The sequence below is a fragment of the Telopea speciosissima genome, chromosome 2 (assembly GCF_018873765.1).
Source record: "Telopea speciosissima isolate NSW1024214 ecotype Mountain lineage chromosome 2, Tspe_v1, whole genome shotgun sequence".
Taxonomy (NCBI): domain Eukaryota; kingdom Viridiplantae; phylum Streptophyta; class Magnoliopsida; order Proteales; family Proteaceae; genus Telopea; species Telopea speciosissima.
In genome coordinates this window covers 65644744-65670761 of record NC_057917.1, presented here as the reverse complement: position 1 = coordinate 65670761, position 26018 = coordinate 65644744, and the positions used below count along the sequence as shown (strand labels likewise).

Here is a 26018-nt window from a genome sequence, read left to right as displayed (position 1 = left end):
AACAACAACTTCTATTAGATAATTAGATTCAGGCAATAATGTCTCACAATGTCTCACACACACACACATACATTCGTAACTCGTTAGTGCTACGCACACTCCGGCGCTGCGTGTTGACGAGGGAGCCCACCGTTCATTTCCTCGCTTCTGAGATGGTCGTGGATTGACAATCGGCCTTATCTACTTCATCTCGAAGTCCAAGCAAATTAGGTTCAGAGGTGAAAATAACGCTGCCTTCACTGTTCTCTCTTCGATTGTCGTTGCGCTTTATTCTTCGAAGCCCTAATTTCATACCGATCACTTGATTATCTCTACCTCTCCATATCTGACTTCAGTTTAAATACTTCAATCCCACTCCATTCGTCGCCTGATCATGTTCTGCAACTACTTTTGCCCGGATTTAGGACCCTAACTTCTGCTTTTTCCTTATTGATTATCATTTGTGAAGCCAAAGTTCCGTGAATAATGTTTATGCATGTTATCTGGATTTTTTGTACTGTAAGCCGGATTTAGCCTCAGAGAGACTCTAATCTTTACCAAATGTCGGTGGAGAGGTCGTTTGAAGCATGGGAGGAGATGCAGCGTCATGGCCATGATTTGGCGGATCGGCTCGCTCAGGGCTTCTCGGGGTTGCTTCAATCTCACATAAATACTCCCTCATTCTCGTGGCCAAGTTCGCACAAACCGAAGCTCTTTGACGTTGAATTCCCCTCTCAGAGTTTTGGGAAGAGGGATTTTGGACTAGTCGCTGATAACTCTGCTATCAGTGGGGTTTCGGCGATCTTTGATATTGGAAATAGATTAGGCCAAGCTGGGGCCGAGTTTGGGGCTTCCTTGAATGGAGTCGTGCATCAGTTTTTTCGAAGGTTGCCCGTGCCATTTCGGCAAGATGAGAATGAGGCAGTATCTGTCAGGGCAGATTTGGGTAGCCAAAGAAGAGAAGTTGTTCTGGATAGGCAAAAGGAGGAGATTGAATCACTTGCAGAGCAGTTCAGGGATTATGGATTTGCAGAGAACAACGGTGTGTCGGATGAATCACTCGATGACGAAAGTTTTGTCTTTAATCTAAAATCTTCTGGACGCTTTGGAAAACCACAGGTAAAAATCTTTTAAGGCCGTTTCATCCCCTTTTTATGGATGTTTGCGATCATTTGGTCCTCTCTCTATCTTCAAAATAACAATCTTTGTCCTTCGATTTTATTTCAACTTTCAAATTCCTTCAATTTTCCTCCTCATAAAGATATCCTCTTTATACCATTTTGTTACTGTCTGTTGGTCTCGGTAGGATCTTAATGGTGTCCGAACCTTGATGCTTGCTTTTCTCAAGTTTGTTCCATCTTTGGAATTTTTATTATTAACTCTTGGTTTAAATTGTTTCTATGATAAGCTTTCCTATCCCTCCCCCCACCCCCAAATAAATTGAATACAATCATCTAAGTACTATATAAGTTTGCAATTCTTTGCCCATTCTTTCAGTACGAGTAATAGATTGCTTTAAATCTTTATTGCTGTGGAAATTGGAAAGAGTTGTCAAAAGTGATGCATGTGCTGATGCAGGCAAGTATTAATGTTACATCGACATATGACAGTAGAACCCATGATGTTGAAAGTTCTTTAGTTGCAAGGGGTGACCTGTGGAGAGCAGAAGCATCACATGGAGGTTCCAGTTCTGGGAATGAGAATTCACCTCTCTTCCTTATTCAACTTGGACCAGTCCTGTTTGTTCGTGATACAACACTTCTTCTGCCAGTTCACTTATCAAAGCAGCACTTGCTTTGGTATGGGTATGATCGCAAGGTAAGACTATTCTCCTATCATTGGAATTATTTGCAGCAATGAACATGTTCACAATGGAAGCATTCCTAGATGCTTAAGCATATGGAAACATTAAACTGATAAAATAAATTTGCTTTTGTTATCATATTTATGCACTTGCTATTGTTGATCTGTATCATGCACTCATTGAGTTTTGTTTTGAAAACCATATCTAATATTTACCACTGGGAAAATTTTTATCAGCATTTTTAAAATATTTTTTTTAATCTCTATTATAAAACTAATTTTAGGTTTTTAAAAGTGGGTGGGGGTCAGGGAAGGAAAATCTTATTACGACACAAAGGTTGCATTGGCCATTGCAAATCCTATAGGCTGATGGCCTCTTCTAGTGGACCTATGAGACTATGACTATAGTCAGCTTCCATCTACCGACAGAAGGTAGGAAAGGTTGGGGAAGTAGAATGAACATTGAGACAAAGACAAGTGACAACAAGGGGAAGAGGAGGTTGTTATTTGCTCAAGAGCATAGTACTATATCTCGCGATATATCGGTATCTCGGGCCTACCGAAATATCCGAGATATCGCGAAATATGACCGAAATATTGCATTTTTTCTGCAATATTTCGGGGGTCCATCTCGGGGGGTATTTGGCCATATCTAGGCCTGAAACTTCATGGACAGCCTTATTTAAGCTTAATAAACACATTTAAACCATAAAATTGGTGTTTTGGGCTTGCACCCTTGATTGACATACGGTTGCCGACCCTAATGTATAAATAGTTAAATACACATAGATTAGGCAGTTAATATTTAATAATAGTATTTAACTTCATCACATATCAAGTTAAAGCCAATACACATTGATGAGTGCCATGATTCTCATAAACTCCATAATATTCAATAACTCGCTTAAAGCCTTAAAGGCAATGCACTAAGTGTCAAAGTTAGTAAGTCACAAGACTCGCAACTCGCAAGTCACAACTCACTAGTTCATAGATCAATGAAATCACAACTTAAGTTACAAATTGCAAGTGCTAAACGCTAATAGTAGTTGTTGTGCCTCCTTGGATCAATCCCACTCATGCCTCATTGAGTCGACGTCCATTGCTCTGTTTGAAGGACATATGTGGACCACGGTATAGAATCGGAGAAGAAACGAGTGTAGTCATCCACAAGTGTCACGTAAATGGAATCATCAACATACTGTAGGTAACCTATCCTAGGATATAAACTAGGGTTACCAATCGATCCAGTCCGTGAATAAAATGATCCACTTGTGATATGATGTTGGCGCCGGCGCAAGAGGCGATGGCATTGGCTGCATGTATGGCTGGTGAGGTTGGTAGCTAGGTCCGCTAGGGTATGCAAAGATGTTATCTACAAAAGATGATCCAGTATGTCCCTGGGACTGGTAGTCATAGTCCCCTACCCCACTAAATTGCCCATATGATGATGATCCATATCCATATCCACCGTAAGGTTGTGATGCACCATAATCCGATGCCAATGGAGTGGTATGTGCGAAAATTAAAATAATTATTTAAGAGCAGAAAAATAAATCCGACACCGTGAAGCCGTAGATCGGCCATTGGTGTCTAACATATATTTAATTCATTACCATCTAAGTCATATTACCCCTAATTATTTCCTATTTTAATTGTAGGAAAATGAATTTTTAAAACCAGAAAATTAAAAAAAAAAAATACATATGGAAAAAAAATTTCAACACCGTGAGGCTATAGATCGGCCTCCGGTGTCTAACATATATTAATATCATCACCATCCAACAAAATTTGTACATAGTCTTTTCAAAAAAATAGTTTTAGAGGAATAGAATTTACCTTAAATAGTGGAAAAAAGCTTGGATGATGAGCTTAGATGACCCTCCGATGAGTTTACCGGCGAAAATCCGTCAACAATGTGCTTGAACAATGGCTAGCGTGTTGGATGAGAGCTTGGAAGAGTGGAAGAATAGGCAAAAGACTGAAATTCCTTAGCAAATGCAGCTCTCGGTCGAAATATGGACCGAAATCTGCGAAATATTGTATTAAAGCCCCCCTTCACGTGACACTTTAAGCCAAAATACCATATTTCGTCGATATCTCACGAGATATCGAGATATCGACGAAATATGGTATTTTTTCATTTTGACCTGATTTCGCATCTCGGTAAGCTCGAGATATACGAAATTAAGCGATATTTCGGCGAAATATCGCGAGATTTTGAACCATGCTCAAGAGATGATTCAACCTGACATTGAGTTTGCCCTGTAGTGGTATTTGTTATGAGATCAGATAATACAACCAGAATCTATGAATAGGAAGAGAAGGAAAAAGAAGAAGAGAAGTTTGGCTTATCTTACTAACCATGAGTATTAATAATATTCCTAATTTATTACAAGGACACTAATACCCTTACACTATCACTTAAACACCACCACACTTTCTAAACAACACCATGACTCATAAAATTTAGCCTAAACACTACCTCAAATTATAAATGTCACCACTAACACTAGAACATCACCATACTACTAAATTTCACCACAACTTCAACGATATTCTCAATGGTACGGCGCAACTCTCCGCTGCTACCTGTTCCACCATGGACGATGGCAATGCAACAGCTTTCAATACTGGGATGGCCTCGATGCTAACACGTCAACAACTTTGCTTTCTTGAGTCTAGGGTTTCTAATGAGAACTCACCCATCGCTTCGCCCTAATTATGTTACGGTGGGAGGGTGGAGTGGGCAATTACAGAAGGGGGTGGCGAGTTGTAGGGATTGGGGTGGCAGGAAAGAGGGGGTGCGGGGAGTTTAAAGGGGCCGGGGTTGGGGTAGGGAAAGGAGAGAGATGCAGGGGTAGGGGGAAGGGTAGGGACGAGGAGGCGGCAAGGGGAGATTTTAGAGGACAGGGTGGCTTTGGGGGGGTTGGGAGTAGAGAGATGCAAAGGATGGGGGAGGACAAGGCGGGGTCGTGGAGTTGGTGGCGGGGCAGAGGTGGGCTGCCAGAGGAGGGTGCGGGTGGGGAGGGGATCAGGGTAATTTATGGGTTTTGAATTACCAGGGGAGAAAGAGAGGTGGAAGTTTGCTTTTCTTGGGGAATTATAAAAGTTTGGGGTAGCGGAGTTTGAGTGAATATAGGGCAAGTATAGAGAAGTGATAGAAATTTCCCCTTTAACGCGTTGTTTTGATTTGTCCATGACACCACTTTGTCATCTAGTGGTAATGCTATCATGAGGCATGATCTTTCTCGGAGCAATAGATGTGTGGAGCATGTGGAACACAAGTAGAGTCACAGGCAATAAGGTTCCCACCTTTTATTGGGGGTGGGTACCACTTCAAATCGGACTACTGTTAGTGGCCTCAACCTGATGAATTAATTAAATATTAGGTCAGATGATCCCAATCAACTTTTTTTTTCCCCATTGACCATTCTAGTTTTAAAACGCTCTGAAAACTAGTGCATAAATTAGATGGTTAAAATCAGCAAATCAGGCTAAATCGTGGCAATAGACTATGTTTTGTTCAGAACAAGGGATTCTGATTGTAGTCTTGTATAGATTTCTGGATGGAAGATGTAGGTAGGGCCATAGGGGAACTGAGAGATTATTGGACAAAAGGAGCAGTTTGGACAGGTGATGGTTATCTATCCTGATGCTTGATGATGGATGCAAAAATAGAAGCAGCTGATGCCGAGGTGAGAGTGAAATCATGAGAGAAGTGTTCTATTCTTGGGTGGTGGATGAGTTGAGGGGCTCAGTCGAGAGAAATAATGATTAGAGGCTTGATGGGATATTAGGGATGTGAAGGTAAACCGAATCAGAACTGTATGCTTTCTAATTCCTGATGAATATTATGCAATAGCCTTTTTTTTAGGTTGAGTATAAAAGATTACAAAGGTAGGACGTAGCAGTTGGATCGATGGAGCATTTTGGTAGGAAGAGATAGAGCTTGAGGGGATAGGGTAATTGGTGGCTGAACATGTATGGTCCTCTCCAACTTTTAGTATACTGTGATCTTTCAAGTGATTGTCCTAGACTTTGGAGCCCTGGTCACAGTGGATTTGGGGAAGTTTTTTGAGATGGTATGTTTTGGTTACTTGTTAGTTGTGGACTTTAGAGGTTATGCTGTTAATATTAAAGAATGGACAGTGAAGTAAATACTTTGAGCGGCCATTACTTGGTGTTATGGTAAAAGATCTTGCTGCTAGCTTGAGGATTCAGGTTCCAATGTCAGTCACTTGGTGCAAAAATGCTGAATGTTAGAAACAAACCAAATCCATGTCTCTCAGATCCCACAAAAGCGGGATTTGCACCAGGTTCAGCCCTTCCTATTGAAGGAAATATTTTGTGGTCAGAATAAAGGCTGAAGGGGATGGCTTGGCGGTGATGGATTTTGATATAGAAGCGGACAGCGAACATGCAGAGGAAGGCAAGAGATTGGAGGTATTCTAGTCCAATATGAAAATAGGACTAATTGTTGTTCAAAAGCAGGAAAGAATTGCCTTTGAAAGGCAGAGGTGGAAAGATGGAAGGTTATTGAAAAATTCCGACCACAGGCTAAAGAAAAGTTATTTAGAGTTGGCCAAAGGAGGTTATTGCTCCAAGTCTGCTTGGGACCTGATCCGTGCTCGGACCCCCGTGATTCTTTGGTGCAAAAAGGGTCACATTCCCTGCCACAGCTTCACTATCTGGCCTGCCCATACCCGTTCCCTTCCAACGCAGCCTTTCCTTATTCAAAGAGAGATTCCGTCTTCTCCCATTTGTTGCCTTTGTTGGAACTCCTCTGAAAATGTTGGCCACCTCTTTTTCGCTTTCCCTGTCGCCTCAGTTTGGAAAGGGCTTCTCGCCAAATGTTGGCCTGCCCTTTGATGGAGAATGGAATTTGGTGGATATAATCTTTTCCGGCAGTTCCAGTTGTGACGCAGTGGGTGAGCTACCCTTTGGCACTGTATTTGGATGAAGCGCAACCTCAGAAGGTGGACATCCAATGCCAGATCCTTCCAGCAGATTTGGCACTCCATCACTTTTGACATTAGAATCAAGTTATCTATGGTCCCCTCCCGGTGCATTGACTCCCTAAGAAACAGGCTCATTGTTGATTCCTGGGGCCTTCCCTTTTCTTTGTACCTGCCTCGTGCCCCTCCTAGCTGAGGGCCGGGCTTTGCTTTGTATTGTTTCTTTCCTTTTCCCCTGCCGTTCTTGGGATTTTCTAGTTTTCTTTCCTCTCTTGTAATATATTTTCTTATTCAACCAAAAGAAAAGTTATCTAGTGTCCTAGATGAAGAATCCTAGTCTATTGACTGTATTTTTTCTAGGTTTTTGTTCCCCATATTACTGATTCAGTACTTCTCACAATATGATATGATGATCCCATACATCTCAAAAGGAGATCTTTATATATTTAATGTAATTGCACAATTGGATTTGTTTTGGTCTTTGTGGAGGAAAATAAAGTTTGAATTGGTGAACTGCCGCCCATTTGAAGCCATAGCCTATGCTAGGTAGCATCTTCTATTCCTCTCCTTCTCTCTCTCTCTCTCTATTTTGCCCCCTACTTCTGTATTCTTGATTGGAATCTTCAATTTCAAAATTTCTTCTCAGTCGTCTCCAGTTTATCAGTTCAATTATCGTGTTTCTTTTAGCTTCTAATTTATCTACATCATTATTGAATTTACCCATAAGTTACTGTAGAATTATGTTGAGTTAATGGTACTATTCTTTTTTTGATTCTTGATTCTTTTTTTTTTAAAACAATAAAGTTAGAGGTCATGATATATGTAACCGCTGTTCACGTTGAGTGAATCCTTCCACATCATTGAGCAGGGGTGGGTCCCTGTAATAGAGGACCCCATTTCCATCCCACCTGTCAATTTTGCAATTTTCAACTGAAACAAGTACTTGAAAAGCTTGAAAGTGTGTGCCAACTCATAGTTGTCAAGGCGTCAGTGTAACATTCATGCTCAGCAATCAAATTGAACCCAATACTAGGGTTGGGATATGTAGAACAGAAACGCGCCTCCTTTTCAATCTCTCCTTGGTCTTTATTAGGACTGCAGACAGTTTAGTCTTTTATTAACATCCTCTTCCTTGAGTCCAATAAGCCACTCTCATTCAGGTAAACCTTGTAGCCATTCTGAGTTAATTTAATATTTTTTTTCTTTAAGTCCTAAATTTGGAAACCTAACAAATTGCTTATTTTCTAGCTCTTTTCCTTCTCCAAGAAGCCACTTGACTAAAGGTGATTTGCATGCAGTTATTTGGGGAATCTAGAAAGGGAGAAATATGAGGCTTTTTAAATATTTACCAAGAATATGAGTGGATTTTGCTTCTTTTGCATTTGACGACTGTAGGTACACTTACAAAGATTTAAATGAAGCAGAAAATATTTAAGCATATTGTGTCAGGGACTGGGAATATGTATGTACTTATATTTTTTTTGGGGGTTGCAAAAGCAAGTAGAAGGATTCTTTGTTAAGAGTAGTAGCTTTATGTTTTTGATAGGCCATGTGTTTCTTCAGGGTTTTATTTATTTTTATTTTGTGTGCACACAGTTTCTCTGATTTTTCATGCCTTTGGTTGATTCATATTTCTATGTTTTTTTGATTTATTGTCAGAACGGAATGCATTCTCTCTGTCCAGCTGTCTGGTCGAAGCATAGAAGGTGGCTATTGATGTCAATGATCTGCCTCAACCCATTGGCTTGTGTAAGTTCTGTATCTGTATTAAGGTATCATAATAAACAAGAATTCTAATTTCTAAAATCATGTGTACTTTTATTTTGGATTAGACTAGTTTCTGGTTTTTTAGTTTCATTTATTCACTCACATATTCTAAATTCTCTATTATTTATATTTCTAGCTCATTTATAGCTACTACAGAGGAATAGAGATCCATACTAGATTCTAGGCTTCACTTCCCTCTCTGGCTAGGTATCCACCATCTCATTGGATGATCTTGGTTCCACACACAATGAAATGATCATCATGCTAGCTACTGAATAAAGATGTTAAATTCCCATGGCCCTTAATAATTCCTCTGCATCCACAAATTATACTAGATGCACCTTCTTGAACTAGAAGATGTCCAAAGCCTCTTCCTTTGGCATGTCCAAGTTCAATGACAAGAAACATGAGTCTAACCTGTGTGCGGTGTCTCCTTCCCTGATTGGGCCTGAGTGAGCACAAGCAACCATGATCTCAATCTTTAGAGCATTTTCAAATCCTAGATGTGCCTAGATTACCAAGTGTGCAACCATTGAAGTTAAAGTTTGGTGATTACCACCAGAGTTGGAACCATAAAAGAGGTTGGAATTGATCCGAGTCTTCAAATGCCTTTAAGCTGAAAATCCTTAAAAGTGATCATCCAGACACTACCATTGAACCACATGAATCAAGAAATCTAAAGGTTATAGGCTTAGGAGCCTTGTCCAAGCCACTAAATAATGTTGCGGAAATGCTCCCGTACTTTCTGCAGTAATTGCCTCTGTACTTTACCTTAATGTGCTAATGAAGTTCGAAGGACAAATAAAGATAGGTAGGGGGTGAATTTGAAAGAATGGGATTCAATAGGGGATATCTTCACTTTAGTTGAAGCTGGAATTACTCCTCCAGCCCACTATTCATTTCTTGAATAGCTCCACTATTGGGTCCCATATTGAGGGCCCCTAAAAGTTTGGGCCTGGAAGAAGTCCCAATAAGTCAATGGCAAGGACCCTATTTGGCAATGATGGCAATCTGCAAAGGCCTCAAAATCACGTATATTTTTCACCCCAGAAATTATGCTTTCTGAAAGTTTGATATGGAGAGCAAAGTTTGCTTCAGAGCAACAAAAAACATGTTTAAATGATGTCAACTGTTGAAGTGATACCTTACAGAACATGGGAATATCATCTGTGAACCCGAGGTCTGATACATTGTCCATCTGTTCCAACCTTGAAGCCTTAAAATATCCCACCCTCCATTCCTCTAGGCAACATCGTGCTAAAGCGTCAATTAAAGAAGGGAGTGAAATGGAGATACAGGATTTTTTGCCCTCAACTCCTTGAGTCTTCAATTAATCATGTAGGATAGCTATTTTTTGAATGAACAACAAGCCAATAGTTGTCATTCCTCATCTTCTTTCTCTATTTGACCCCAAAAGCAAACATCCCAAGCATGTTTCAAGAAGGACCTTGGTGAAATTCTTGTATGTTTTTCTCTATATCAAATTTTCATTTAAGACCTTTCTCTGTGGGTATCAATTTAAACCAAAATACTAGGGGTGCCAATTTCCAGCCCGATCCGGTTCAGTCCGAGCTGAACTGAATCCTTATTGGTTTGGTTTTGGTTTGGGGTTCTAGGATACCTGTAGAAACAGAAACCAAATCGGGCCGACCAAAACCAGAAACCAAACTGAACCCGAAAACCTGAGAAAATTGTTGAAGGCCTTCATTTTCAAATTTAAAAAAAAAAATATATGAGGTAACAGTCCGATAAGAGCACCGGGCTGGACTGATACCAAACTGTGGCATCCCACCTAGTTTTCCCTACTGCATCCCACAGTTGACCTGCTCTGAATTGCACAAAACCATGTTCTATCTCTTACAGAAATCAGCAAGCATAGGCTTAACAAATTGTTCAAATCATTGGGGATGGGTATGATCTCCTCCTCTTTATTTATAATTTCATGAAAATAAGCAAAATAGGAAACCCCCTATATGTGGAATGAGGAATCCCTTACAACCAAAGTTTCCACAAAATAAAAACTCTTCTAGAACTTAACAAAATAGAAACTAACACTAATCCCGTATGGGACTTAATTTCCTCATATTTGAGCTTATAAACTTGGCCCGTCACAACATTGAACCCAAAGATACTAAGCCCATGGCCTGTATAACCCATCGGACCCTCAAAATTAGACATATTGGTCCATTCTTGGTCCAGTCCAATGGCTTGGTTTGCTGCTGGCCTTCTTGTTCTTCTGAACTGTATCGCGGTCTGGAAAAGTAATAAAGTACTTCCACAGATGGAAAGTCTGGAAAAGCAAAAGCTTTAGACTGGCTATTGTAGTTGTTGCTCACTAAGTTGAGAGTGAAATTCTTCCAACTTCCATCCACCTTAGGAATGAGCATAACAAAACCCAAACTGCCTTCATAGTTATGAAAGGAAATACAATTTCTTCTTCAAATTTCCAAGTAATCTCCATAGATAAGTGTTAATATTTGAAGCACAGTTGCTTGTTTTTATGCATATGTTTCATTATTGTGGTTTGCAACATGCTGATATCTGTAAACATAAGGAAAGTTTAGAGGCTAGGAGAGGGGGAAGGGGGTGATGCAGGAGCTGTTCCATGGGCCGGGCTGAACCTGTAGGGGGGACCTAAATGAAGATGAACAGGGTCCAATTAAGTTGTGGGTTTAGTAGGATATTTTTGTTTTAATAGTTGGGTTTATCTGAAACTGGATCGATTAGGAGCCTGAGTTATTAATAATTTCCTTTTATTGCTTTTGATAGAGTTTTAGATAGGATTTTATTTCAGTTATCAGTTTTAGTTAGGAGTCTTTATTTATTTCTTTAAATACAAGGTTGTAACCTGCAGTTTCAAATCGGATGAATTAAATTTTTGAGTTTTGTTTATTGTTACCGGTGAGGTACAAAGGCGTAGCAATGGTTGTGTGACCATCTTCTTGTCCCTCCTCTGAATGTTCTCTTCCCTCTGATATTTTCTTCTTCTTCTTCTTTCCTTTTATTTTCTATTATTCCCTTCACTACAGATGCCCTGTTCTGCCTAACGTGATTTGCAGCCCAGGTGTTGGCATCGATCTCTACTGCCTCTCGTCAGAACAGTTTAAGATTGTAAGGAAACATCCCTGCCGCAGAAATGATTCTCCCTACAGAGTCTCAAGTCGATCTTTACTCTATATTGACAGTTCTAACCAGAAATCAGATCTGGTTCTTGCTTACTGCTAGTGTAGTTGCACACTTGCAGTTCTTTGTTGGCGTGATATGTAGGGAGAGGTCGCTGTGGCGATTTGAACTCAAGAGGTCTCATGAGGAAATTTTACCATAAAACCAAATTTCCCCTTTGCCGCTGTTCTATTTTCCAGAGGTAGGAGATGACCTCTCAAACCCTCCTTTATTATCGTAATCTTTCTTTCGACCCTTTTCCCTGTAGTTTCCCATAATACACTTCCCTTAATCCATCAATCCTTCATATCCTTATCTTATCCTTAGCCAAGTATACCCTTTTCCCTCTATACGAATTATCCCACTTCTTAGTTTGTTTCCCTTGTTAGGTTGATTACCATTTTTCTACAGTATTGCCACCCTTTATTATAAACTTCAATTTATTTATGGGTTTTGCCATCAATCCTTCTATTTGGGTTTTCTGATATTCCGGTGGGCCTATAAGCGACCCGACCCAGGTTTTCCTAACCCCGGATCTGCATTAGGGGGAGTCTTGCTAAGAGTAATGTGTAATCACACTCCTATCTGATGAAGCTGCACTTTTTCTTTTGGTGACAGAAAATGTTTATCTCAAGGTGCTTCGTTCATAAATATCATCCAAGCCTTGCTCACGTTTAAGTGTCTCTCTCATCAATTTAACATGGCACAGTTGATAATTATACTTGAGCCTCTACCTATTTCTTCTTCTACACTTGAGTTGCTCCTAGACTGTTTTTAATGGAGTATTGGTTTTGGATGTTGTTGATTATTTGCTTTGACGTATGTTTTCTCTGTGAGCAAGTGGGGGTGGGGGGGAGAGTTGAAGCAGAAACCTGCATTAACTCTTATTTTGAGCATATCGTGGAACTCTTGTCTTGGAACTTGGATATATCCTTCTAATCTTGTTTTTATTTCAGTCCTTCATGGATGTGCAGTTTCCAAATGGGCAACTTACTTACGTTGCTGGTGAGGGGCTAACTACTAGTGCTTTCCTACCTGTTTTTGGTGGTTTGCTTCAAGCTCAAGGTCAATACCCTGGGGAAATGAAATTTAGCTTCTCTTGCAAAGTGAGTTGTTTTTGCCACAAATTACTTTCATTAACCTTGTGTTATGTTGTCTAAGCTGTTTGCTCTAGAAAAGCATTACTAATGCTTAAATGTCTTGCAGAATAAGTGGGGAACCCGCATTACACCAATTGTTCAATGGCCTGACAAATCATTTTCTCTGGGTCTTGCACAAGCCTTAGCCTGGCAGAGATCCGGTCTCATGGTGCGACCAACCATCCAGTTCAGGTAGGCTGGACATTCTTCTCTTTGGGAACTTATCCTATGTATAGATTATACCTTCTTAGCCTCGACATAGACTCTTCCACTTTCTTTTCTTTATGTTAGATGCGGGATAGATATTTCTAATTGTGTTAACGTCTTACATTATGAATTCCTTTTTTTTTTCTCTTAGTTATGATGGCAAATAAAACATATTATAATGTAATGTATCAACTTTCGATCTTTTCGTGGTTTTAAATGACATTGATGGATGATGAGTGTTGCATAGCTTGGAGGTAATACTGTTTGCTACTTGTAATGCAATTCTTCCAGGTTACCAAATTTTCATTTTGCTTGCTGCCCAGTTATGTGTTTTCTGCATAGCATAAGTTGAATGAGAACAAAATGTCGGTCATTGAGTATTTCCTTCATTTTGGTGACTGGCATGAAGTGAAAATCCTGAAATACGTTCAAAATAATGAATAGTCATGACTCACCAAAAATGAATTTTATATGAAATTCTTGTTATGTTTAAATCAGGAAGTGAGCTATCAACTGCCCTTGTGGAAAAGTGCAGGAAAAATATAATTTCTTTGCAGTTTGCACGGATCAGATGCAGTGGTGATATAGAGGACAATGTTTCACAGAGAATTAAAATAGGATGGATGAAGTGGAGAGGTGAGTCTGGAGTTTTGTGTGATCGGCTTATTCCTTTAAAACTCAGAAGGAAAATTTTATAAGACTGTCATATGATTGGCTGTGGTGTATGGTGCGGAATGTTGGGCAGTTAAGAAACATCATATGGATAAACTCAATGTAGCGGAGATGAGGATGTTGAGATGGATGAATGGCAAAACTAGGAAGGATAAAGTAAGGAATGATCATATTAGAGCTGGTTGAGAGTAACTCCGATACATGATAAGCTACGAGAAAGTTGTTTGAGGTGGCATGGCCATGTTCAACAGAGGCCTTTGGATGCTCCAGTATGGATGAGTGATTTAATTCAGATTGAAGGAACTAAAAGAGCCAGGAGCAGACCTAATATGACCTTAGGCGAAGTGGGGAGAAAAGACTTGCATAGCTTAGGCCTTGTATCAAGTATGACCTCGAATAGAGCTGATTGGAGGGCAAGGATCCATGTAGCCGACCTCATTTAGTTGGGATAAGGCTGAGTTGTTGTTGTTGTTGTTGTTGCACGGATCTGATGTAGTACTATGATTACATGGAATTCAAGTCATGTTTAAACTTTAACTCTGAGCTCTCAGCCAATTTTATGCGAGTGGATTGGGGAAGTGATAGCATGGTTTCTTTTAGTGAAGATAACTGGCCCTAGAACCCACTAACCATTTTAAGAAAATCGGGACATCTAAGGAAAGCTTGTGGGATTGACAGATGGAACATATTGGTCAAGCACTCGTGCTACACTGCTGGTTTAATGACAAAAGTGTGCCCGTAGGGAAATGCTACCCCATGCAAGTTTCCTATTGATTTGTGTTCCGCTTTGCTTGGTGATGTTGATTAATTTTTGTTATTGGAGTCAAAGTTAAAAGGCACGAATTTACATGTTGCCATGTTGGTCAATGAGTTCCAATTCTACATTAGTTTGGGAGTTATTAATTCTTTTTAAATGTGAACGTCTTTAGTTCTTGTTCTCTGGCTCTCAAATATGGAAGATAGGCAGTCTGCTTAGAGTTGGGGCTATAGTTACTTTGTGGATGTGGTTATTGAGAAGGAGAAATTATTGTTCTTGCTACCTTTTGTCACTCAATTGAAATAAACTGGTATCCATGATCCATGTCAGAAACCGAGTTGCATAAATTTGAATCTTTTCTGTAGCCGAAAATGGAAACTTGTTTCGGGGACAAGCTCTATCAAATTACCTATGGACTTTTGACAGGATGAGCAAACTAACGTATTTCATACATTTGTCTTTCTTACTGCTTTTATCAGTGTTTTGCATGCTGAAGTTGCTACTGTTTGTATTGAGAAAGCTGTTTAGCTTGTAATCTTTCTTAATCTACTTTTCTGTTAAACTAATAATACATTCATTAGCTGTGTGTACTTCTTTGAGCTCTTGTGTACATTATGTTCTAATTTTCAATTTTATTTTGTCAGCATATGCCCCACATTTGGTGGAAGCAATCCCGGTTTGCGAGCAGAACTCATTCATTCTGTGAAGGAGAAACTGAGTCTGATATTTGGTTGTGCTTGTACAACTCACCCATCTGCTTTTGCTTCAATATCTGTAGGTTATCGCCTTCTTTTAAGAAACTTTGCCATTTTGCTTTTCGCTTATGCTGCATTATGTAAATTTTGTGTTGAATGGTGCAAGTTATAATAATTGGGCTACTTATAATATTAGTGTGCTTTTAGAATTTGTCAGTGACATTCTTCATGCTTGAATTATATGATCCTTCTCTACTACTGTATATTTTCTTCTTAGGACAGGTAAACTGTGTAGATGTAATTTTTGAGCCACTTGTAATTATGAAACTGAAGGCAGCATCAGTGCAACGGTAAGGTTGCTCCGGGTTCGAGTCGGTTGACAGCCTCTACGTGAAGTGGGGGTAAACACTGCGTACATTATGATCCTCCCCATACCCTGGAGTGGCGAGAGCCTCGTACACTGGGTATGCCATTTATTTTGTAATTATGAAACTCAAATTGTTTCTGTTTCATAGTAATACCAGTCTTGTCCAAATGTCTAGGTGGGTTTGGCTGGTAAGGAGGGCATTGAGGCTCCTCTGGTTTGTCTGTTAAGTCAGGAAACACAGCAAAACTACAGAAAGTAAAATGAATTAAAGATGTGATTTTCTGTAGGAAAATAAAATTGTATAGTTTGAAATTTGTTAGATGGTGTACTCATCTAGACATTAGACAGAAAAAATTTTAGTTTTCCATTTCACAGGGATTTTTTTTGGGGGGGGGGGGGGTGGGGGAGAAATTGGATGGAAAATATAACGATTAAAGAGGGAGTTTCCAGGCTACTTGATGACTTGAGAGTAGCTTTCATATAAGATTGTAGTTTTCCCTTTTGCTCATTTTTTTTGGGTAGAACCCTTTTGCTCATTTTGCTGGCTTGAGAGGTGCCTAAATAAAATCAAAGAGAGTCCACTCAGTGGAGGGTGTGTATTTTGGTTTGGATTTGGATGGAAAATATAATGATTAAAGAGGGAGTTTCCAGGCTACTTGATGACTTGAGAGTAGCTTTCATATAAGATTGTAGTTTTCCCTTTTGCTCATTTTTTTTGGGTAGAACCCTTTTGCTCATTTTGCTGGCTTGAGAGGTGCCTAAATAAAATCAAAGAGAGTCCACTCAGTGGAGGGTGTGTATTTTGGTTTGGATTTGGCGGAGCCTAGTCTTGCTGAATTATTAGCCTTGAAGACAGGGTCACAAACTCAATCATATGTAGTTGGATACAAGGGAGTGTAGGGAAAGTTGATTATGCAAATGTAATTGCTTGGGTATTCAACTATTCAGAAGAGCCATGGAGGTTCTTGCACCTTATGCAATTCATTTGGCAGTTGGCGTCCAGGCTGAACTGTTCGATCAGGTGGAATTCGAGTGCCATGAAGGAGATGATGGCTGATGAGTTGGCTAAGTGTGTGTGTGTTTTTCTTTCTTTTTTTTTGAGAGGGGGGGGGGGGGAAGGGGGTCACATGTCCTAGATATGTTCAGGAACCCTTAGTGAGATGTACACTGTGGTCTTAGCTCTTCTTGTTGTTCTGTTGTTGTACACCCGTTGTGGCATGTATCCTTTGTAGTTGAAGTGTCAACAGTAAATTCTTATTTATCGTGAAAGAAATCACTAGGGAGAAGAATGTGAAAATTAAAAATTGAAATAGGGCTAGAAAGAAAGGGGAGGAAGGAGATAAAAGAAGAATGAAATAGGATTTAAAATAGAGGGGGATGGGAACCTTTTATTTTGTGAAATCCTTTGAATTTATTCTGTCCTTCGCTGCAGTGGACCAGGAGGTTTAATAGGAAGGAGAAAGATGTTGATTTCTGAATTTCCTAAGGTTAACCCCTTAATTTGAAAAAAACTGTTAATAAAATACTTATATATAATTCTTGGGAAAAGGCTGGGCACACCCCGTCTGCATGCCGCAAGCAATCGCCTGCTCTCTCTCTCGCTTCCCCCTTTAAAATGACCCCCTGCCCTCCTGTATGATGCACTGTCCTGCGCCCCCATTGGTGCCACCCACTAGCTTACCGCACATGGGCGGTGTGCCTATCCCTCTCCCATAACTCTATTAAACTTGACATCTATACATTTTGTTGATAAACAATGAATTTTTTGAGAGAGGAAGAACAATTTAACATATAAATCAAGCCATAGAGCTCTGAAACTAGAAAAATATAAGACGAAAGAAACAATAGGTGCTTACAAGGCCAGTGATGATTGTAGAGGACAGACATGCCTGCCTAATTCAAATTCATTGTAAATGCACTTATAATGGTGTGCAATTATCAGAAAGAGAATTTCCAAAAAACTGGTTAATAGAAGGTATTCAGGTAAAGATTCTCTTTCCTTTCTGTTTGAAACCCTGAAATAGATCTAAGCTACATGGTATTATTCTAACAAATCCATCCATTTGTATTTCTACAAATGCTTGTCAGGGTGTACTTGTTAAGAACATTTGCTGAGAGTTTGATATTTATTCAGTCTCTGGCTGTAATTTTTAGTTGAAGTTCATATTCTATTTGAGGTTTCTGATATGTTCTCTTCTGGATAAATACAGGTTGGTAAGTCTAAGTGGAATGGCAATGTCGGGAGTTCCGGAATAGTTCTTAGAGTTGAAACCCCTCTTGGAACTATTGGAAACCCTTCCTTCTCGGTTCAGTTGAACAGTGGTATTGAATTTTGATCTTTTTGCCCTCGCGCTGTGCAGGCAAGTGTATATAGTCATGCTTGTGATGTAGCATATATGTGAATATTGTCAATGTGTTCCAGATAACCTTTTAGTTGTTCTAACATCCATACTATCACTGGCTCAAGTTAATGGTTTGGCAAAACTTGGAAATAACGTGAACTGCTTTGTTGCTAGAACTGTGATTGTTTTGCAGAGCCTTTAATATCAGAATCACCCAACAGTGGAGAGGCATGGAGATATCCAACGGTGGCAATACTTTGATTGTGGCATAATCATGGCTGGAATTTTTTGAACTTTATTATTATTTAACAATTGTAGAGCATTTTCAATTAGAGTGAAAAAATGGCATATGCTTGATTGGGTGATTGTGTTTTTCGTCTATTTTTGTGCGTTTATTCTTCTCTCTCTGTCTCTTTTTTTTTTCTTTCCGGGGGATGGGGGTTGGGGTGACGAAGTTGTGGAGTGGTTTTTAGTTTTAACTTAAGGCAGTTTTTATCCTTCTGTTTGCTGCGCCTTGAAGAAGGTATACATTTTAAACTAACGAATGGCTTTATGACTTTTCTCCCAGGAAAGGGAAAAAGAAGAAAAAGATCCCAGAAATACCTATAAGCTTACACTAGAACTGGGCAATCGTAAGTTTAAATTCTCTGTGTCACCTGTATCACACTTCATTTGGCCATGTGGAGGGCTGAAGTGGCTAGTCCAAATGGGTGTGATGTATGAAGAAGCAACGGAACTCACCACCTGTTAAATCTTGGGTCCCAATCGGTCATATTAATTTGGTTAAGCAGGTTTCTCATTGAGACGATCAACCAGGGCCAGCATGTCAAGATCTGGGTCATACCTTCAATGAAGGCGGCCTCATTCACAGGGATGTCTCTGCCTTCTATGATTACAACAAGAACATTTTCCACAAGGTTGGTTCAACAAAAATATGGATGCAGCTGCTTCATCCCAACAATGCAAAACTGCAATCGGGGTGGTGACTATGTACTCAGTTGGAATTGGGGTATTCGTGATAACCGAGCCAACCTCACATGGGATCGGTGGTTTTCTCGATGCCAGAGCAATTCGTCTTGGCATGTTGGTGCTTGGGGCAGGCTTTGGTCGAGTTATCGTTGAATCTGACCTAGAGAGGTCATTCAGTTTGTTCTTAGAAGCACTTACGCTCGTGCAGAGCACATTTCTTACCCATGATATTTTGAAGTTTAATCCCTAGATTTGAGGCTTGCACTGCACTTTCAAATTCTTCTCTTGTCCTAGTTTTGTTAAAACACTGATGCACCGGTTCTCTCCCAGAAGACCACCTTGCTCCGATCGACTTGTATTTTGTCTCTAGATGAGCCTTGGTAACTCTGCTTGTTGGCCTCTCATGAAATCTCCTCTTTTGTTTTGTTTTGTTTTGTTTTGGCAACTGCTGGTTGGAATCCAAGCATGTTGTTGCAGTGGCTCAGGATTTTAGGGATCCAGTCTCTGTTCTTCGTCTCCCCAAAGGCCCATAATCCTCTTCTCTATCTGAATTTCAGTGCTATGGCCAGTCGTAGTTATAAGATTATGCTTAAAAGGCTGAAAAATTGAGGTTTGCTATGTGCTTACGCAGTGCTGTTTGCTTTCTTAGGTTTTTAGGGATTTTGTTCAAAAAGTCACAATTTATCCCATTTCACCCTAGGAGTACAAATTATGTAACAAACTCTAGTTTTCATACTACCATTCTTGTTAATGACATATGGGAAAAAGTTTTTCCTGCTGCCTGTGTACCATTGCCCTCTCGCATGAGTATTTTCTTGTTTTTGTGTTTCTCTTTTATGTTCTGTTTCTGTTGATCATGAGTCTTGGATTAAAATCCTCTACAGTTTGGGTATCTTGTGGAGCCTTGCAGTTTGCGTCTGAGAGCTCAATTTGTGGAATATGCTTCACCCAACGGTATGAGCTCGATTGACCCAGTTTTTTTTTTTTCCTTCTTCGAGTTCAGCACTGTTGGATGTCACATCTTCCATGTGTTGAGTTCTTGTGCCCAAACTGCAAGGCAGTGCAAGATGATCGCATTGCAGAGAATTTTTTTTTTCATGAGTCCTATGTGTATGATACAATTTTCGTGTTGCTATTGGTGCAATGTGGAAGATCACCCACACATTGGCGGTATTATAAATATCTTTTTCTTTATTCTTTTTTGATTTGACATTAGATTATATAAAAGAGAAAAAAAAGACAAGGGAAAAGTGTATAAGTGAGTAGAGGTCGGCATAGCCCCAGGCGCGCTCACACTTTTTTTTGTTTAATTATTTTGGGAGAGAATGAAAAATAAATAAATAAAATATGATGTGAAGAGGTGTGAATCAACAGCTTAGAAACACTATCCTACCACCCCGCCAGCTCAGAAACACTATCAGAAATGACAAAATTTAAGGTAGTGTTTGGTATGCATTTCAAATTGATTTTGTATTTTCGAATGATAAAAATAATTGTTTTTTATTGTTCAAAAATGTATACCAAAGACTGCTTAAATCAATCTACATTCTTAAGTATAGAACTAGTTTTATATTAAACATGTCCGGCTCCGTTGGATTGCAAAGGAAATTGAAGTGAAAAGGAGTTAAATATTTTTTAAATTTAAAAAGAATTTTTTTTATATATCATTACTCAATAAGATTGTATAAAATACTTAAATTTCTTACTATATGTAATAAGGGAGGGCTCACCAAAGTGTTGTAGGTAGGAATCTACACATTGCATCAATGTGTATCTTGAGAAAAAGGTAGCATCCATATGGAACACATATTTTCAAAACAAGTGAAAAAAATAATAAAAAATTCATATGAGAAGGAAAATGTGACAACGTGACAATCTTTTTCCCATTTAATAATGATCGGTGTAAATTTTATTTTTTCTTTTAAAACCCGAAGGAATTATATAATTATATGGAATAATAACTACAATTTTTTTAAGTTTGAAAACATCACGAGGACAGCTGATAGTGTAGCTGGCTTAGGATCTTTATCCCCGCCAATTCCCTGTCCGAGCCAGTTCCCCCAGCGCTTGTAATAAAAGGAGGGCGGCACGCAATAACCATCTTACCCTTGCCCGAATACTCTGCTCAAGTGGGATCCACCCCCTTTTATTACAGGCACTGAGGGAACTGGGCCGGACAGAGAATTGGAGTAGATAATTTTCCACTGGCTTGAGGCTAGTGCATAGAGCCTAGCCCTTGGCTCAAAACCTCTTCATCCTCATACAGTCTAGGATACCCAAACCATACTTGTAGTGAATTTTTTGAACAGGTTTACCCCTAGTCCGTACTATTATACCGCTATGGAATCAATCAATTATTGATATCAGCCTTTGCCAATACCAATACAGATCGACCATATGGTTACTAATTACTTAAACCATACTTAAGGGGAAAAAAACCTTAATCAGAAAGAGATTGTACCATATCACAAAAAGTTAAGTACAAGGCCTCAGAGGAGATGACATAACAAGTGAATTAACCCATTCAACTACCCATATTCTATAGAACTCCTACGCAGCTAAAGACACCTTTAACCACAATTACTTTGGGATTTTAACTATAGTTACTTTTATTTTTTGTTTATTTATGTAACATGTTTCATGGGATTTTGAGATGTAAACAGTCCGAACGAATCGAATTCAGATTTTTCATTATTCGTATACATCCTAGACTTGTATAACTCAAACTTTTCTCCCCCTGATAAATACGATTCACTCTCAATTCATGTCTCTCAATTGTCTTAGTCTCATGATTTTCATTTCGTCATCCTTGAGAACCTGTTAAACCTGTTAAATCTTCAAAAACCTTCTAGATCATTAATTATTTAACTTTCATTCAAATTCAGATATCCAGAAATAAATACAGGGGGCACTTTTTTCTGTGCCGCAGCGTAGCCTACGCCCAGACACATGGGGGTGGGCACAATGACCACCCTACCCCCGGCACAGGCTGTCCATGCGCTTAGGCGTAGGCTGCGCTGTGGCATAGAGAACATTCTCCCTAAATACAGATACCCCTAATCATATACAAATGCAAATTAACATTCACTTCAACTAAGCTAAGAGCCAGACGAGTCAAACCCATGACCTCTTAGAGCCTCCTTCACCCTACTTAATAAGGCACCAACCTTTCATTCCATGTGTGTTGTGTAGTAGTCTCAGATTTTTTTTTTTGTAGGCACATGAGTTTGAAATTAAACATAGCGTATCTAAGCAGCCACGTGGCATTAGTACCGGGGAGTGGTGATTCCCCGCTCCCCTATAAAGATGATCAAAACTTGAAAATATCCTCACAAAATAATTTGGAGGGATCGTCTACCTATTTATTTACTCCTCTAGTTTTGGGCACCAGTTTCTGTAATCTGTGTGTTCTTATCACCTTCACATTCATCACTTTTCACTTAAAATTCTTTTGAGCAGGTCCTCTAAATTTATCGTCGGCCCTTCCAAATCAAGCAAGGTTTTGTGGGTTTGGTTAGAAATGGAGAATCCGGTGGTTAGGAGGGTGAACCTCATCATGGGTCACTTTGCCAGCAACGAGAATTCATCACCCAACCATGTCTTCCCCACGGTACGGCTCTCGCTTTAGACTATTCTGTTTTCTTTCTCATACTAATGGGTTTGTTTCTTGCCCTTTTGAACCTAAAACTAGCATATATGAAGTTGAGTTCATGGATTATTTCCCTTTTGAATCTTCTGAATTCCTTAAACCACTTATCTTACAGAAACAATTGACATGAGAAACCCAACTTCCTAATTTTGGAATGTCAAAATATTATTTGTTTCAAACTTCTTGGTAGTGCAGCTGATAAATTGTGTTAGGTCAAATTGGTCAAAATCAGTTTAAGTATCAAATTATTAAGTAAACAAGTTGAATGTACTCATTAACTATCAGGTTGGGCTATAATGAAACATCTGGAGGTTTTTTGTTTCCTGGGATGGTTAAGTTCTTCATTTTGCCTCACTGTACTGTATGATTCTGTCTAGAATTGAATTCTTACTACCCATATTACCATAAACTTGGTTGGTTAAAAACTCATACAAAAGGGAAAAAGCAGAAATTATACTTTTTGATATCATTGAAATTGTCTTTTCATTAAAAAAAAAGAGTTTTGTTGAATGAAGTTTTATGCTCATTTTTTACCTAGCTCGGATATATGTCTTGAATTACTAGATTAGCAGCTTATCTATTTGATTCAGTGTTCTTGTATTTAGTGTTACCTTATCTTTTAAAGCATGTGGGCTCAATTTTCTTGTATTTCTCATGCATTACCGAGTTTTGATGTATTCTTCTTTCTTGCATCAGAACTGCTCTAGCAGTATAAATTCTGTGATCCGAAGATGTGATAATAGAATGCTTTTCGCACGACAAGGGTTCATATCTCAAGCTTGTTTCATGAGACCAGTTTCAGCGCCACAGGTGGACAAAATGTTTTTTTTTTGTCAAATGCATTTGATTTTTATTTATCATTCTGGGAACTAATAGCTCTGATTTATATATTTGACAGGGTAGCTTGGTTAAGTGTGGTGCATGTCTCAGTTGTCCTGGTTCTGTAAATCAGAACTTTTCTTATTTATCTGAAGCACCAACATTCTCTAGACCAGCTAGGAAGGAAAGTAACTTAACAAATATTGTAGAGCACAAACCCATGAAGCAAGACTGCAAACTATCTGCAACTGAGACTCCTCTATTTGCCTGCCCAAGTGCAGGATTGAGTGGACAAAAGCAGGTTTTCTTTAAGGAGATAAGGCAGGCTACAAGACCCAAGGGTATGGGATTCTGTACACATGAACAATAATGTTGTGGTTTCCAAATTCATTTTTATTTTTTTATTTTCTCCTTTCATTTTAGATTGGCATACCATTCGTGTCAAATCAGGAATTAAGCTCTTAAGACAAATGTGCTGTTAAGATTGTTACAGTAACTAGCAGTTCTTACAATTTATTTGAGACTGCATTTGAATGACGGGATGAATTAGATCTAGTTAAGGTAGAATATAATTTTTCAATTTTTTTTTTGGGTGGAGGGGGGAGAGGGGGTGGGGGGGAGGGTGAGGGGAAGCATGGAACTGAGTTTGAGGTATTTAATGATATACCCTGTTTTCCTTTTGGTGTAATATGAAATGCAGGTACTGAATGGATTCCGCAGATGCATGTTTCAGAGGCTGGGCATAATCATGTTGTCACAATAGAACTTCCTGGCATTAAGATTAACGACATAAGAGTGGAGGTTGATAACCAGAAGTAAGATATAATCTAAGATTTACTTGTAAACCTAGCCTGTTTACTACCTAATTATTTACCAAGATCAGGCAACCTTTAAAATCTTGGGTGATACTAATTTTCTAATACCAGGCATATGTTCCAGTTAAGTGAGGTGTCTCCTGTTTACTCTATTTTGGCAATGCATGGTCTGGACTGAATCTAGGTTTAGTCTAGTTGATCTCTTAGCTTCATATGTTGAACCTTGAGTTTGAACTTCTAAGTAACCTGAAATATTTGGTCTTCTTACAATGAATTTTCAGTAAGGTAAATTTAGCCTTTTATGACACTAATAATTATATACTTGTCTTCATTGGGTATACTTCCAAGTAATAATTATTTAAGATGTTAGTAATTGCATTTGTTTCTATTAAAATAACAACATTTCCTTATATAGATGTATATTGTGAGAATGTTAACCTAAACAGATATATAAAGGGAATTTATTTTATTAAAGAAGATAGATATTTAAACTTATTTTGTGCTGGAAAATCATAAAGTTAGGAGTTTTTTTCCCTAATGAAGTAGTAAATAGTAACTAATAAATTAAATATCTTCCATCATTGTTAGTTATAGAGGTTAACTGTTATCCATGCTTATTTTCTGACAGCTTGGTTGTGATGGGTCAACACTCAACACAACAATGGCAATTTGCATGTGGTTCTGATGATTTGGTCATGGCAAATCATATTAGGGGGATTTCACAAGGGCCATACCGGGTAGTTTGGCCGCTTCCAAACAATGTGAACAAGGATGGTGTCTCAGCTGTGTTTCTGTAAGTCAATGGTTCCATACTTTTTCTTTTCCTTCTTATAAATTTTGTATGCTTTTTCTTGATGCGTTTCCTTTCCATGTTGTTGATTATTCTATTACGCTGATCCCCCCCCCCTGGTTTTTAAACTGCTATGGTAGTACTTAGTACTTATCTCTTCCATTAGTTTCAGCAAATATGGCAGACCAAGTGAACAAGTAGGTGACTTTTGATCCAAGTTCTTTGACTGATTGTGCTTCCATGAAGTGATTATCAATTTGCTCAAACTGTCAAACCTGAATTTTTGCATATAAGCTTTGGAATTTACCTCATATATCCAAGATACTGAACATTTGAAACTTCAATTTCCCCCCTGATATTATTCATATTGATTTCTGAAACCAGATTTTACAAACTTGCTTTCATTTATGTAATGAATTATCTGAAAATGGTGGCTGTTATGAGTGCAGGGATGGAATCCTACAAATTACTCTTCCTAAACTTTGAGGAGATAGAGCATATATGTGTATACCAGGAGTTTTTAGGAAGCGTAGTACAGTCTTATCAGTAAATCTATGTAGTTTCTTGATACTTGTACGTAACATCTGAGAAGTCAGTTTTTCATGCAGACACTATATGAGACTAATTAGATGTATTATTGTTGTAATTCATTTAAAAGTTTTCCTTTTAATCTTGGTAACATGCAACTTTCTGATCTTGATGGTAGAAGTAGAACTACTAAATATCCTTCAGGCTCTGGTTGCAAGTAAAAGGGAAATGAAACCCCTTTTTTTTTTGCTTTTCAAATCAAAGGAATTTGGTTGAAAAGTAAAACTGAATTAGTAGATTTGAAAATTAATGAGTTAGATAAACTATCATTGTTAGCATATGATCGTCTATGAACACTCTTCGTGTACCCAGGGGGGTTTGCCATTTGCTGGGATGCACCAGGGAGTTTTTTAGGTTGACGTTAATAACTCCTTAAATAATACGATAACCTATAAGAAAGAAAGCAGTGGAATGCATTGAAATGATGAATATAGTCATGGCAGCTTGACAACATTTTAATAAACCTAGAGATACCACTACTAACTGTCATTAGGAGAATTAGATATTTATGGAAGAAGGGAGATCAGTGTTTTAAGAATAATC

At 38.7% G+C, this 26018-nt stretch overlaps 2 protein-coding genes across 3 annotated transcripts; both read left to right on the top strand.

Annotated features, from left to right (window-relative positions):
* The first annotated feature begins 460 nt into the window (after window positions 1–460).
* LOC122650165 lies at window positions 461–18209 on the top strand. The gene is made up of 7 exons (XM_043843487.1): window positions 461–1098; window positions 1558–1797; window positions 8397–8486; window positions 12623–12772; window positions 12873–12997; window positions 15086–15215; window positions 17714–18209. The coding sequence occupies exons 1-7, from the start codon at window positions 541–543 to the stop codon at window positions 17837–17839; spliced, it is 1419 nt and encodes a 472-aa protein (XP_043699422.1). The 5' UTR covers window positions 461–540; the 3' UTR covers window positions 17840–18209.
* A 3915-nt stretch (window positions 18210–22124) lies between these two features.
* Window positions 22125–25566, top strand: LOC122649980. 2 transcript variants are annotated; one of them, XM_043843257.1, is made up of 7 exons: window positions 22125–22273; window positions 22314–22424; window positions 23160–23273; window positions 23362–23623; window positions 23983–24097; window positions 24726–24890; window positions 25337–25566. In XM_043843257.1, the coding sequence occupies exons 2-7, from the start codon at window positions 22335–22337 to the stop codon at window positions 25371–25373; spliced, it is 783 nt and encodes a 260-aa protein (XP_043699192.1). In that variant the 5' UTR covers window positions 22125–22273; window positions 22314–22334; the 3' UTR covers window positions 25374–25566. The 2 variants fall into 2 exon arrangements, with proteins under 2 accessions (XP_043699192.1, XP_043699191.1); XM_043843256.1 differs by having other exon boundaries at window positions 22125–22424.
* The last annotated feature ends 452 nt before the right edge of the window (window positions 25567–26018 follow it).